We start from the raw sequence: 14,789 nt of genomic DNA on the forward strand, positions 1-14,789 counted from the left end.
ATTCCCTGATGATCTTCTAAGGTACATAGTTCAGGGTCGTACATATTCAATATTCATATATGAGGGACCACATGCAAAACTGGTATATCTGTTTTTGATAGTTTTGAGATAAATGTATTTTACTGATTTAAAAGATTCTATATCATGTGTAAAAAGCACTTCTAAAAATGGTATATCTGTCTATATACCATTTTAAAAACTAGAATTGTACTTAAACTGGTATATCTCACGATATACCATTTTTTCTATACTATAAACAATAAAATAATTTAACTGAGAATGGTATATCTGAAGATATACCATTTGGAGTGGCTAAAGTCTATAAAATGTGTATAGATATACCGGTTTTATAGAAAATAAGTTTCTTGAAGGTGGTATATCTGCAGATATACCATTTTGTTTTCATGATTGTTAAAAGCTAAAATGGTACATTGTAACATATACCAGTTTTGGAAAAATAAAATTTCACTTTTTTTCAAAAATTTCTTCAAAATTGTTCAAAAAAAGTTCCAAAGATGCACCTTTTCACCCTGAAGACTATGTGCTACCTGTGCAAAATTGGTATATGTTCAGATATACCAGTTTTGCATGTGGTCCCTCATATATATATATATAATACCGAATACCGACACCATCTTATGCCAGTTTTACACTGTGCTGACCGGGGTTCTCTTTAAGCGATCTTATCAACTTTGATAATAAAATTAGGAGCATTATTTTTTGATAAACCAAGAGGGTCACGAACAGTTTAGTGTTGCTATTAACATCATTTGAGTACCGTATCCGTGAGTTGCAACAGTTTTTGCACTCGAGAGAATATATAATAGCACGATACAGCACGAACACAACTCCATGGTCCATCTAATTTTTGTATTTAATTGTTACTGAACATTATGTTCACGTACGTATAATCCATTATAATATTCTTCTACTGCACTCACTCTCCCTGGGCCACCTAAAATCAATGTTTAGCACATTCTCCACTTACAAGTATTTAAGTGTAAATGATCCGATTCAAATCCAGGTAGCTTCTTATACGGACGAATATATTACAGATAATATGATTATTTGATCGATCACGCCAAATCAGGTTAGTAACCTGATTTGGCAGTCAATAACCGGCTGGCTCTGGGAGGATAGTGCGGTAAAAGCTTAACCTAAATCGGAGGGTATCTGTGTTTACAGACAAATATATGTACAATCTCCATGATATCGCTAAAATTATTCCTTAAAAAGTAAAACCTTGTCTGTGTTTACAGGTTGCTATGTCAACGCGTCAACCTCATCGGGTTTGGATAAAATCAGTATCCAGTCGCGACAACAATATAAGCTAACGTCTTAGCAGTTCAATAGATAAAAAATAAATAAAAATCTGAATCGTTGATTATTTGGTTAAAAATCTGACGCCTTTCAGCTTTAATGGGAGCACGGGTTACCATGCGTACAGTTTCAGGAAAACTTCCTGTACATCGCAAATCACTTTAATCTCTTTAAACCCAGTGATAGTTTCAGTCTTAGCAGAACATTACGAGACGGTTTGACAGTAGTTGCTTGGTCGTGATTGATGTGAATAATTGATATATCGTCCTCAAGCGCGTCGCTAAACACATTCTCTCCGGTTGGGTTCATGGTGTATGTGTACATGGCGTCTTTTCTTCGTCTCTCCACCAGGACACACACTGAAATAATTACCCGGTCACACTTTGGACTCCGCGGAGGTTCCGCAATCAGGTATGTATCATGGTAAATCAGGGATGTTTGGCAAAAAATGTGAGGTATGCAAGTTGTGTATTTATCAATTGATTACTAACTTATAGTTAGTCGTGTATGGTAGTTAAGGGTAATGGAATGGAATGATTCCAGTCTAATTTCCTCAGTTCATCATTAATCACGTCAGAAAAGTTTGTATATGTTAAAATTCAAATAACACGCGTGAAATTACTAAATTACATTTATTTACCTACACGTCCAGTATTTAAACAACATGTGACAAATTAAGAAGTATACCGGAAGAATTTGGCACACAATTTGTCGCATTTTGTTGAAGAAATGTAAGAAACTTGCAAGAAACTTTCAATCTGTGTTGTAATAACTAAAACATATTTGGAAAAGCTGAGATGAACAAAATCAGGACCAGTCGAAATTCTGCTGCAGTGCAGAGGCGGTCTACTTATTCAGTAGACGCACAAACACAATATTTGCATAAAGGGCTGCATGCAACTGTATATTTATGATAGCTTGACAATTCATAAATGGCGTCTATTGAAGGTACAGGGTTTTTCAAAAGTATCAACTTTCTTCAGATATATTTACGCATCATGAAGTATATTTTTCCTAGACAGCCTCACCCCTTTTCAAACTTTTCAATGCAAAATATCAGGTAAAGCCTAGAATCCTCCGTGTACAGGACATAGCCTAATGACGTTGATGTTGTCCAAGGTAATTATTGTTGGCTATTATGACCATTGACCGAGCTTGTCTGAGTCACATTGACGTCTGACATAAAGATCGATTGATTCAGCGGCAAACCGATTAACGATAAGCGCCCAGACAGGAGTATAGGGTTTTTACTAGGATAATAGCCTATCAGTATTATATTCTCCTCTTAACTCGGTCATATTGTAAAGAATGGCGACTAACAGAGAGATATTGTAGGCACTTAAATAATTTTAAAAGCAGCGATCATGCTAACCGATCTTGTCGGTAGCAAAAAGGATATAACAGCAAAGTTCGGATAAAAATGTAAAAAATATCCATACCCATGACTCCGATGACGACTAAGATGAAGGCTAAGATGGTAACAATTGTGATTTCCCTGGCACAGAACGACTCCGTCTCAACAGGAACACTGATCAGTGGAGTATTGCTGTTCCTGGAGTTAATACCCCATATCTTTAGGTTGTACCTCTTTCCTTCTTTGAGGTACTTCACTACGTTTACACCCAGCGATACTGAGGAGTAATCATTTAAAAAGGGCGCGTAATATATTTGAACTACACTTGAATGGTATGCATTATTTTATGTGGATTTATAAAATGATTTGATTTGAAACTTTTAACAAATTATACAGAAATTTACAACATGGAAACTTAAAGTCAAATGGCAACGAAGGATTTTTAAGCTGGGAAAATATTCGGACTGGTTAAGGCACAAGTAAGCAGAATTTGACTGTAATATATGATTGGGGACACCAGTAACATCCATGTTAGAACACATGTGCTCTGGACTCTTACTCTGGCCCCCTGAAACAATCAGCACGGATAAGCTAACAGTTGTATGGCCAGTTGTTAGCAGGAGACGGTAGAAAAGAATAAAATTGGTGTCATTGCGAACCAATTCGATTAGCACCAAGTGTAGATTTGGTTATTGAATTAATCAGATGGCCCATAAGTGGAGGTACTAAGCAGCATTTAAAAACTTACAATATCCTGTAAGGTGAACTGTTGGCGATGTAGTGTTAGATCAATCTAATATACTTGAAGTGGAGGTACTAATCCTCCCTGAATTTATTCCCTTTATTTATAAGCATCGGGAAATTTGGGTTGGAAAAGGAGCATTAAAAACTTACGATTTCCTGTGAAGAGAACTTCTGGCAATGTAGTGTTGTCTTCAGTGTACTTGAGCACGCCATACCTGCATACATTGAAATCAGATATATTAATGTACTTTATATACTCCACTAGATAAGAAATACATACACATTTCTTCAAACTCTATATAAAACGTTGTCATATGTCAGAAGAACAAACCTTCGGCTTGATTTTAATCATCCTGCAAGACATAATCGAATTCAAGAAATTAGAGATTGGTAGGAATAACTTAATAACTAACTCCTTACCTATATTTGCTGTATGTTACTGTGTCCTCGTTAGACATATTTACCTTCAGTTCTCTGCAGCCAGACTGAAGAAGAGAGGGAGTCAGTGTCCTATTTCAGATTGTCTATATTTATGAAGTAAGTGGGTTTATAAACTTATGGGCTAGAGAGAGCTGTGTTAATATTTCATGATAAGAAAAATCATATCAGATTTGTTCAATTGTGAAAGGGGCTTGAAACTTCAAGATCCATAAATCTCGAAGTGTTCTAGTATAATTAGAAAAAATAAAAATCGTGCCGCAACATTTTGTACATGAGATTTTTCGTTCATATAAAAGTTTCGTAGATTTCATCAACTTTCGCGTTTCTTTAGCCAATGAATGTATAGCATGGTGAGTTGACCAAGCATCAAGCTAGATTGCCGTCACCATTTAGGCCTTATTAGCCAAAGGGGAAGTTTCCAACTAGTATTGTGTGGGTAAACAACTTTTTATTTTTATAGAGCCTGTTGATTTGTATACCACATACAGGGCATTGCCTGACAATTCAGTGACCCTCTGCAAAGTGTTATCTTCAGTGTTCTCCAAAATAGTAACCCTGCACCATAATGCCTCAATACATCTCATAGTTCTCAAATGGACACTGTTTTTTAGGGGGGGATGCAACGTCAATTAATGTCAATTAATGTCAATTAATGTCAATTAATGTCAATTAATGTCAATTAATGTCAATTAATGTCAATTAATGTCAATTAATGTCAATTAATGTCAATGTCAGTTTTGCAAAATTTTGGAATACTGACATTAATTGACACGATATTTTTCGACCAGAGATTATGTAGTTCTATCATATTTTTAGCACTTTAGAACGTTTATATCATCAATTTATTCGCTACTATCACATATGGAAATGTGAAATGTGAAAAAAATTCAGATCATTAAACAATAAAACTAAAATAATACGGTTTTCCTAAATTTGATTTTCTTAAATGGGCGTGGCCATCCAAGGGCGTGGTTCTCAACATCATCAGAACTTAAAACCCACATTAAACGAAATGCCTTCATGACATTTATATTTGAATAACGAATCTTAAACAGCTAACATTACTCCTTCATACTAAAAAAGCCGATTCTAGATATTTTACCTGTATAAGAAACCAATAAAATATGGGCGTGGCCGGTGGGGACCGAAGATGGAAGAGTTGGAAGCTGAAATTTTTTTTGGTGGTCTTTGAACTTAAGGATCAACAGATAAGAACATACTCATAATTATTCAAGGACATTTTGTTTTTTTGAACCGGTCTAACTACATAGATGTGAATATCTTGAATATTTATCGAATAATGATAATCTCAAATTTCAAGACAAATTAATGTCAATTAATGTCAATTAATGTCAATTAATGTCAATTAATGTCAATTAATGTCAATTAATGTCAATTAATGTCAATTAATGTCAATTAATGTCAATGTCAGTTTGGGGTTTTTATGGAATACTGACATTAATTGACGTTGCATCCCCCCCGTTTTTTATTGGGGACCAGCTTTGCTGACTGGCCAATGTTTACTTCAAATATATGATATATATTATTATAGATACAAAATGAACGTAAAAAGTAGCACAAAATACTTAATAACTCCTAATCTCTATGTCTCTATATGACTGCTAAATGATAAATGTGATCATAAATCAGGTAATATGTTAAAAGATAAAATATAAGTTATTATGAACACTGTCATTGAGATGAATGTTAACTAGATGTGCAAGTTAGAAATTAACTATGCTAAATAGGCTCTCGAGAATTGTTTAATCCTGTATGATCACTTAAAAAAGCAAAAAACTGAACGTCAAAACATGTTGCAAACACTCAAGCTAGCAACAATCAACTAAAACCAATTAATTCGCCACAAAATATATTTGACCCATACTATCCCTCGGCCTTAGTTTCAATCTTATCCTGCAAAGTATTTTACCAGCCTTTATGAAAAACACTTTGTCCTTCTCTTCTGCCGCTCTGTCCTTCATTTCCTTGACTATAAGTCTCTTGTAATCTGGCGTGTTTTAGGAGACCGATCTGGACAGACGAAAACAGTTTTAAACTTTTCTGTTATCCTCAGATTCTTAGCGTTGGCAACAAGCTGATCAACAACAATTGAGCTTGATACTTTCACTTTAACAGGCCGGGCGTTAACTGAATTGTCCTTCGATTTCCTACCAATTCTGCACGCTTCAACGATCTTTCTTCGGTTTCTGTCCAATGTTTTGGAAAACCTCGATAACTGTGTCAACAAGTTCGCTATCGCTCCCTTCGGACAGACCAAATACAACGAAGTTGCGACTGCGGTCCTCTTCCTCAACAACACGTTTGACTACGCTTTTAAGCGTTTCCGAGCCGATGACCTGCTCAGTTGGCTGTGAATTCTTCACTATTGAGCTGTACGTTTGAAATTCGGTTTTTTCAACAGATGTCTTAACGGTGTTCTTCAATGTGTCAAGTTGTTCAGTCTTCTCAGTCTTACAGTTCGAAAGCTCTGCCTGAACACTGATCAACTGTTTCTGACTCTCTAATCTCTATGAGATTGCTCTGCATTAAAATGAACTCGTTCCACAATTTCTTGACAAGGTCTATAATAAACGTATCATTGATCTGAAACGAATCATTTAGATAACGGACTACATCAGGCTTGGTCAACTAGTTAATGTCCCACCATTTATCGCAACAATTTCGACATAAGGTTTCTTCAACTCCATTCTGAAATCTTTGCTGAAATTTTTGCTGAAATCTTTGCTTATTATGATGAAATCTTGGCTGAAATCTTGGCTGAAATCTTTGCTATAATATGATGATGCGTTATAACGTATATGGATACGTTATAACGTATCCATCAACAACACATCAATATCGTTAAGTAATTCACTTTGCATTACAAGGTGAGGCTGTAGCGGTTAAAACAAGCCGTGTTGGATATTAATTAACAAAGATAAGCTAAGCGATAACAGAGCTACAATTTAGCAACGAATGTAAAAGTGTAATATCTGTGTAATATCTGTTGTTTACTGTTTGTTTGGGGACCGGTTTTTTGTACTGTACCTCAACATGACATTAAAAGTGAGACAGGGACACGTTATATTTCAAGATAAAAATGTAACTCTGTCCTCTGTAGTCTATCACTTAAAAGAGTTACAAATTGTAACTAACAATATCTCACGTTTCAAGTGTTTTATATGAAGTGACAATAACTCAAACTACAAAAGACGTTACAAAATAACAATAAATCACATTTAAAATTAAAAAGAATAACTCACATCGAGCAGCTCGACTCGTGGCTTGTTGGGCCGGTACGGGACTGTGACCAGTATTTCATGATGAAGAGAACACCCAGCCGGATTACACAGCCTCATCTGTCCGTACCTCATGATCTGTGCTTCAGGCAGCAACTCATCCACTACAAAGTAAGTCCGTCCGCTTATCTTGTAAGTATCAATACCTCGTGTTATCTCGAATGTTAGTGTGTCGCTCCCCCATGATACTCGCTCTGGTGCTGTCCACCAAATCCTGGAGCGAGGGGCGGGGTTAATACAAGGAAACTTGTAATATTAAGGTGAGGCAATGTAGGATAATATTTATAGAATGTAGATTGTAGATATGAAGATAACTTAAATATGGATAAGAAGATTAAATTTATAGATATGAAGATCACATGTACAGATATGTTAAGTTAAGTCAACAAAATTACTTTCAGTAAACAGCAAGTCAAGCAAGTGGTGATCGCAAGATATGTGAGTTTTGGCGTTAAAATGAGGTTGTTAATTGTTTCACAACTTCTAATGAACCATAAATACCTGAGTTTATCGTTCTGGTAGTATGAAGCGTTGTATTGCATAGACAATGTCGATTGTGCTTTCGGAGGAACCTCCCACGTTTTGAAGTCGGAAACCTAAAATTCGATAATATCATTAATATTTTGAGATTTTCACCTTTGAAGATGTATAAAATAAAGCGTTTTAGAGATAATCGTAACCGTAACAGCCCGCTACATTTTCTCCAGTTTTCTTAGAAGTCGCTGATTTGCCTAAATGGTTAGCCTAAGGGTTAATTGTAACCGTGCCAAAATACCGAACGATAGCCATTATATATACTATATAGGAGTATGTAATTAGTTATATTTATGTGCATAATTAGCACTGCACCGGCGTGTGTTATGTATTTTCAGATCTCTTAAAAAATTTGAATGGATAATTACCAATTCTAAGTGCTAAACTAATGCACATTGTTTATCTGCCTTATTCAATGGTTTAAGTCTTTTCTTAAAGTGAAAGACTTAAGACATAAACATCATTCATTACATGAGGGTAGATGACATGTCACGAACGAAAAACTGTCGGAAAAAACTTCATTTTATGTGAATAATAATGTATCGCACAATGAAATTAATAAAGTTGCATCAAAATATGAATATGGAGATTAATAAGAAGCTTCGCTAACTCAGCTGGTGTAAATAATAATCAGTACTGATTAATTTATACGATCTATAATACAGATAATGACACATAATAATTAATAATCATAACAAAGTATATTCTCATTATATGTATCTTCAGAGAACAGCTCAGAATTGAATTGAGCCAAATTCCATTGTATAATGACTGGTCTCTGTCCACTAAACACATTAATGGTATTGGTAACAGAATTACAGGGAACAGAGTGATACTTTACAGCATTACCGTGCGTGCTTCACATATTTTCATGGGGCATATTTCACATATTTTCATGGCACGGCGTAACTATGGCGCGGTGTATCCCCTACCACGTTGCTAAGTGCTGTTAGAACCGGAAATCGAGCTACTTTATAGAGCAAGAGAATAGTTTAACATCACAGAAATATGGAAAACATTGAAAATGAACCCACTTCTTTATTCTCGGCCAAGACAGAGCCGGAAGATTTGGTGACGGTGATACTGTAGCAACACCCGGGTGTCAGGCTGGTGATGTTGGAGAGGTTCTGGGCGGAGGTCAGGAGAACAGTCACACTTTCACCACCACACTCTCTATCACCTGCGATATTATGGGTGTCACTTGTTATGTTCTGGGTATCACTCGTCCTGTTCAGTGTGTCATTTGTTGTGTTCTGGGTGTCACTTGTTGTGTTCAGGGTCTTACATTACCAGATATCATTTAGACGGTCGTGATCATTTTGATCTCTGAAGCTCTATAAGTTTGCATGATTAGGGTAGACCTTTTTTAGTCCAACCAAGGGTCATTAGAATTGGTATTGGTTTTAACATAAGAGAGCACTTTATATAGGCACAGGAAATGTTTAGGCCTTAGGGCGCTAGAGATACACTCATTATATCAAACAAACGATTTATATATTTCAGTAGTCAGGGAGGCAGGTATACCGAGTAAAGACTTAACTAAAGGCGAGGAAACGATACAAATCTGCTTTGAAATTGAAGCGCATAACCGCTCTTAATAGCCGATTATAGGCCAGTACACACCGAACGTACCCGGGTGACAGGGGTAGGGTTGTACGACCAAATCCTGTTGCGTTGTGATTTTGTCGTTTACAGACGACCAGCTGACCAGCAGTGAGGTGGTAGTCCTGGATTGGAGGGACACTTCGGCCTCCGTACAGCTAAACTTATCAACACCTGTAGGAGGAGAATTGGGGTTTAGCAAATAAGGAACGGATATCCGACTGTACGTGAAATTTGATTGATGAGGGTGGATACTGGATAGTGGATAATGGTCTGGGTACTGATATTGATTAAAAAAAGGTGAAACACATTTCATGAGTTTATGTCCATATACTTACATACAATCATTTTAACTTTCATGGAAACCTGTACACGACATAATGTTATGTAGTTGTTAACCGTTTGTACAGCATGTGTTTTTACAAGAGTTTTTGTAGATTTACCTACGACAGATGTATGTGCAGACAGGGATATCTGTCCAGCTATGTCTGTTATTTTACAGTAATAGTCTCCTATATCTGCCCTCATCAGACAGTCCTGCAAGTCATATCGATCAGTAATATTAAGCGATTATTAGGTTATTATAAACGTTTATAAATTAGGTTATTATAAATAAAGAAGCTTCAGAGATACTGGCAGTTGTTACTGTCCATGTTGTTGTTAACTAACTAGTTGTTTAAAAAACTAACTAATTATTAAAATAGTATCACAAGAGACTGAGAGTTAAATTTATTGACTAGACTACCAAAGAAGTAGTCTGTCTGATTAAATCTGCAAACCTTATTTATTGAAAATAATATTCTGTCATTTTTTCTGTCTACTATTTTAGTGACGGAGGTTCGTTTATCCGGTATGATCTCCTTGTTGTTTTTGTAGCAACTAAAATAAGATCATACTTTAAGCTGTAACTGTGGATATAAAAATGCCAGAAAAATCCCAACCTTCGAGAAGCAGTAGAAATATATAATTGATCTGTATTTAAAACATTTAAAATATTTAAAATATTTTTAAAAAGGGACCACCCACGCCCTGTAGGAATAATACTTACTATCAAAATATCATTTTAAAACTGTCTCGAACATTCCATTTAAAGACAAAATGCAAATATGAAAACTCACGTCCAATCTCTCATGTCTCCATGATCTATATCTTTTCTACTTGTGTAGAATTGAATTCTTGTGGTATTCTGAGTGAGTGTAACCACTTCTTCTAACCTTGATAGCTTGATATCTGGGGAAGAGTGACATAATTAGCCTGATTAATTACCATATCGTGAGAGGGAAAATTTACATATTATTAGATTAGAATTTGCATATAATCAGATTAAAATTTCGAGGAATGATTACCGTAACGGGGAACGAAGAGAGTAATTTAAATTAAATTTGGATCGAATTAAAGCTATTTTTTATACTCTACCTGGTACAAATTTGAGGTTGTTGACAGCGATAGCCAAGAACTTTGAAATGTTCACATGAACAGAAAAACAGTTTGTAGAAAGCTCTTCACCAGCTTCTATATTAGTGCAGTCCATCGGCCGGATGTCGACAGCCGTACTGCCCAATTCTTCGCTCGAACTGGAGTGAGAGATTTGTTTAGTTCTGTCATCAATAAAATGCCGGAAGCTTAAAAAAAGAGAAAATATCTACTTCAACTCTGATATAGAGTGTGATTTGATGTAATTAAATATATAAAATTATCTTAAAATCCCTGTGATAAATCAATCCCAGCATAAACATTAACATTTCATGATTGTACCTATTTTTGAGACATTCGAACATGCAAATTCCAAATTCATTCGTGCCATAGGAACCATCGACATCATCCCCTGGGTATTATTACCATATAAGGGCACCGTGTAGGTATTTACACTGGGTATTTACATTTTACACTCGGGAATGTTGGGTATTTACACTCGGGAATGTTGGGTATTTACATTTTACACTCGGGAATGTTGGGTATTTACACTCGGGAATGTTGGGTATTTACACTCGGGAATGTTGGGTATTTACACTCGGGAATGTTGGGTATTTACACTCGGGAATGTTGGGTATTTACACTCGGGAATGTTGGGTATTAACACTCGGGAATGTTGGGTATTTACACTCGGGAATGTTGGGTATTAACACTCGGGAATGTTGGGTATTAACACTCGGGAATGTTGGGTATTAACACTCGGGAATGTTAGGTATTTACACTCGGGAATGTTGGGTATTAACACTCGGGAATGTTGGGTATTTACACTCGGGAATGTTGGGTATTTACACTCGGGAATGTTGGGTATTTACACTCGGGAATGTTGGGTATTTACACTCGGGAATGTTGGGTATTTACACTCGGGAATGTTGGGTATTTACACTCGGGAATGTTGGGTATTAACACTCGGGAATGTTGGGTATTTACACTCGGGAATGTTGGGTATTAACACTCGGGAATGTTGGGTATTAACACTCGGGAATGTTAGGTATTTACACTCGGGAATGTTGGGTATTAACACTCGGGAATGTTGGGTATTTACACTCGGGAATGTCAATCGCAACATAAACAGATAAAACTGTTTTATCTTGGTAGAACGTGTTAGACCTCTATTTTATCATCTCTGCAACGTTGTAAGGGTAAACGGGGACCTCTATTCTACGCGACCTTTTATTTCACATAAAATATAATTCTTAAGTTTGGAGAAAAGCACCAAATCACATTAAATTTTCAAATGACAATTAAATTTCGGCCGAAATTTGGTTCGCTTAACTATAACATTAACCGCGTAAAATAGAGGTCTAACTTTATTTTTAGCAAATAAAAGAGATAACAATTAATTTTAATTTGACGAACAGCTGCATTCGCTTAATATAATTTCTTATTATGTATATCCCCTGATAAGGAGAACTCCAAAAAGTCACAAAGAGGCAAGAACTATACCATCACGGTGTATCATGCATGATATTTGGGTAAGACCGAACAATTGCTGTCCGACCTCGTAACCTAACGACAATTGACTGAGTTAGAAGACAAGGGCCTTTCTAGGTTTTACATTGTTTCAATGTTCTACCAAAAAATTGGAATTGTCCCATGGAACAATCGACAGTAAATTGTTCGATCTTGCTGGAATCTCTAAAAAGCAAAACCCGGGGGAACCTACTGTTTATACTGGAGAAGTTAGCATCACCAATAAACACAGCATCAATATTACCACCAAACTGTCTCTTGGAGAACTGCCTCAAATAGAGACACTGTGTCTCGTTGTCACCCATCAGACAGCTGTACCAATGAGTAATATACTCTGTGTAAGGATCCAGCTTGTTGTTCAAGTTGAAGGCTTTGTTAGGGTGAACACTGTCCAGAGACACGGTTATGGTGATGGGATCACCTGTGGTGTTCTGACCGGTGAGACAAGTGTCCTGGGTCGGACACCGAGACCCACACTCATTCCACCCCACACACCTGCCGGGAGTTAGAGTTATCGGGTGGAATGTGGAGCTATATTGATGCGAGGAATTTATTAGGATACTTCGCGGATGGAATAATCATATCAACATTCAACATTGCAAATAACGCATATTTTGTTCACTTATTCCTGTAAAAGTAGGTAAATTACAACTGACTCAATCTCCTAGGATAGCGTACACTGTACGCCATACTGTCCACTTATGAAAGTTCTTAAAGGTACAGAGGCAACATCTGCATACTTTTATAGTTATACGTAGCAACTTAATCATCTTGATCTCATTTAGTCATTACGTCCTGCCCCGTAGGGGACAGTTTACCCGCTCAAAAACGGTGGTTAATAAGGCTAACACAGCACATATCATGTGGCCATATAGCACATATGTGCTAACACAACACATGTGTGCTAATATAAATACACCGCCAGGTTTTGGCAATATTGACGGAAAATTGCCAATGTCTACTGATGTGTGAGACTTGAAAAAGAGTGGCGCGGCCGGATATTGCAATATTAACAAGGTCTGAGGTCCTTGGAAACTTTCGAATGTTCTACCTTCAAAAATGCAGGTATCAAACTGGAAAGATCGGTGAAAAAATAGCCGGTAAAACATTTGCTTCGTACCTGTAAGTTCCAGAATCAGTTTCTGCAATATTCTTTATAATAAGATGATTGTTGGGTGACATAAAGTATCGTCCATCTAAAGTTAAATTGGAGAACAGCCCATCCACCAGGACCTGCCACCATATCGTAGGTTTAGGTTGTCCTGTAGTGAGTAAATTTAGGAACATCAAATTAAAAGTCCAAATTCTAAAATTGCCAATATTGTTGATGCCACTTTAAAAGTAAATGATTTGTACTATGTCAAATTGTGGTACGACTTTATACATAATATATTTTGTTAAATTGTGGTGACAACTTTTCAAATTTTCATGCAATCAAAATAACGGGCATTACGGATATACTGCTCGTCACCTTTAAGTCACCTTTAAGGGCAGGTTACTGGACACACACACATTTCTCACTTACATATCCTAATTTACTTATAAATCACAGGACAAGCTGCTAACTCAATAAATTAATTACCTACGACCGCACACGGAACTACCGCTGTACTGCCGGGACGAAACAGGGTGGGTGGGACATCCCGCAGTACATCCGTCAAGTTGTAACTACAGAGACTAGCAGAGCTGAACCACTGGGTCTGCTCGGAGAGGATGTGGGAGTGGGTGGAATTTCCTACTATCGGACTGTAGATACCCTCGTCAGATGAACCTGGGGATATTGGTGTGTGAGAAACTTTAATGTTAGTGTCAGAGAAACATGCACGTGGAATTTAAAGCGTAAATTGGGTAAAATTGGTAAAATGATACATTTAAAGTAGCTGAGACAATATGACGTCACAGAACATCCAGTCTCCGCTTAGTACGTTGTTGTATAAATCAGAGTGTCCTGCACCCAATTACCACTTACTTGTGAGAGTCAGGGTGTGATTCACAGTGTTGATCACTGTTGTAAAGTCTTTGAGATACGCCTGTGATGTGCCCGCGTATAGGACTGTTCTGTGGCCGGGAAGGAAGTAGGTCAGATCCGCCAGGATTGGGCCGCCCAGCAAGAGCAAGCTGATAAGACTGTGTACCGATGTACTGACATAGTTTATCATGGTTTGTACCTACCTGGAGAGTGGCGTGCTCTGTTAATTATTATAGTACTTTTGACTATCGTGATACTATTAAAACTAAAAGTGATATGATATGTGCAACGTTAATTTCTAAAAACTCTTATTTTGAATAATTCAAATTTTTGTAACCCACGCAGGTTGTGAATATAAAAATACGAAAGAGCAGGCAGCAGTCATACTTTGTAAGCTGTTGAACGACTAAAAACAATTTTAAAAACGAAATTGTTTTGATCAGAAAGTAAACAAAATCGCTGTGAAACCAACAATGTTCCCCCCCCCCCCCCCCCCCCCCCCCCCCCCCAATGTTATAATTTCGGGGCCGTACATCATCCAAATTAGCAAATCAGAAAGTGTCTGTAAGTAGAAATTGGCCGC

At 36.8% G+C, this 14,789-nt stretch overlaps 1 protein-coding gene across 1 annotated transcript; it reads right to left on the reverse strand.

The window, feature by feature from the left end:
* Nucleotides 1-589: 589 nt before the first annotated feature.
* LOC134817840 (uncharacterized) lies at nucleotides 590-14,405 on the reverse strand. The gene is made up of 17 exons (XM_063827177.1): nucleotides 14,207-14,405; nucleotides 13,820-14,008; nucleotides 13,358-13,499; nucleotides 12,431-12,732; nucleotides 11,050-11,119; nucleotides 10,711-10,868; nucleotides 10,413-10,524; nucleotides 10,074-10,173; nucleotides 9,738-9,831; nucleotides 9,325-9,468; nucleotides 8,727-8,872; nucleotides 7,660-7,754; nucleotides 7,123-7,372; nucleotides 3,839-3,903; nucleotides 3,569-3,633; nucleotides 2,760-2,951; nucleotides 590-1,679 (listed from the first exon to the last, which is right to left on the reverse strand). Exons 1-17 carry the CDS (start codon nucleotides 14,394-14,396, stop codon nucleotides 1,477-1,479), a joined length of 2,517 nt encoding a protein of 838 aa, XP_063683247.1. The 5' UTR covers nucleotides 14,397-14,405; the 3' UTR covers nucleotides 590-1,476.
* Between the last annotated feature and the right edge of the window lie 384 nt (nucleotides 14,406-14,789).

The sequence above is a fragment of the Bolinopsis microptera genome, chromosome 7 (assembly GCF_026151205.1).
Source record: "Bolinopsis microptera isolate Bmic1 chromosome 7, MBARI_Bmic_1.0, whole genome shotgun sequence".
Classification (NCBI taxonomy): Eukaryota; Metazoa; Ctenophora; class Tentaculata; order Lobata; family Bolinopsidae; genus Bolinopsis; species Bolinopsis microptera.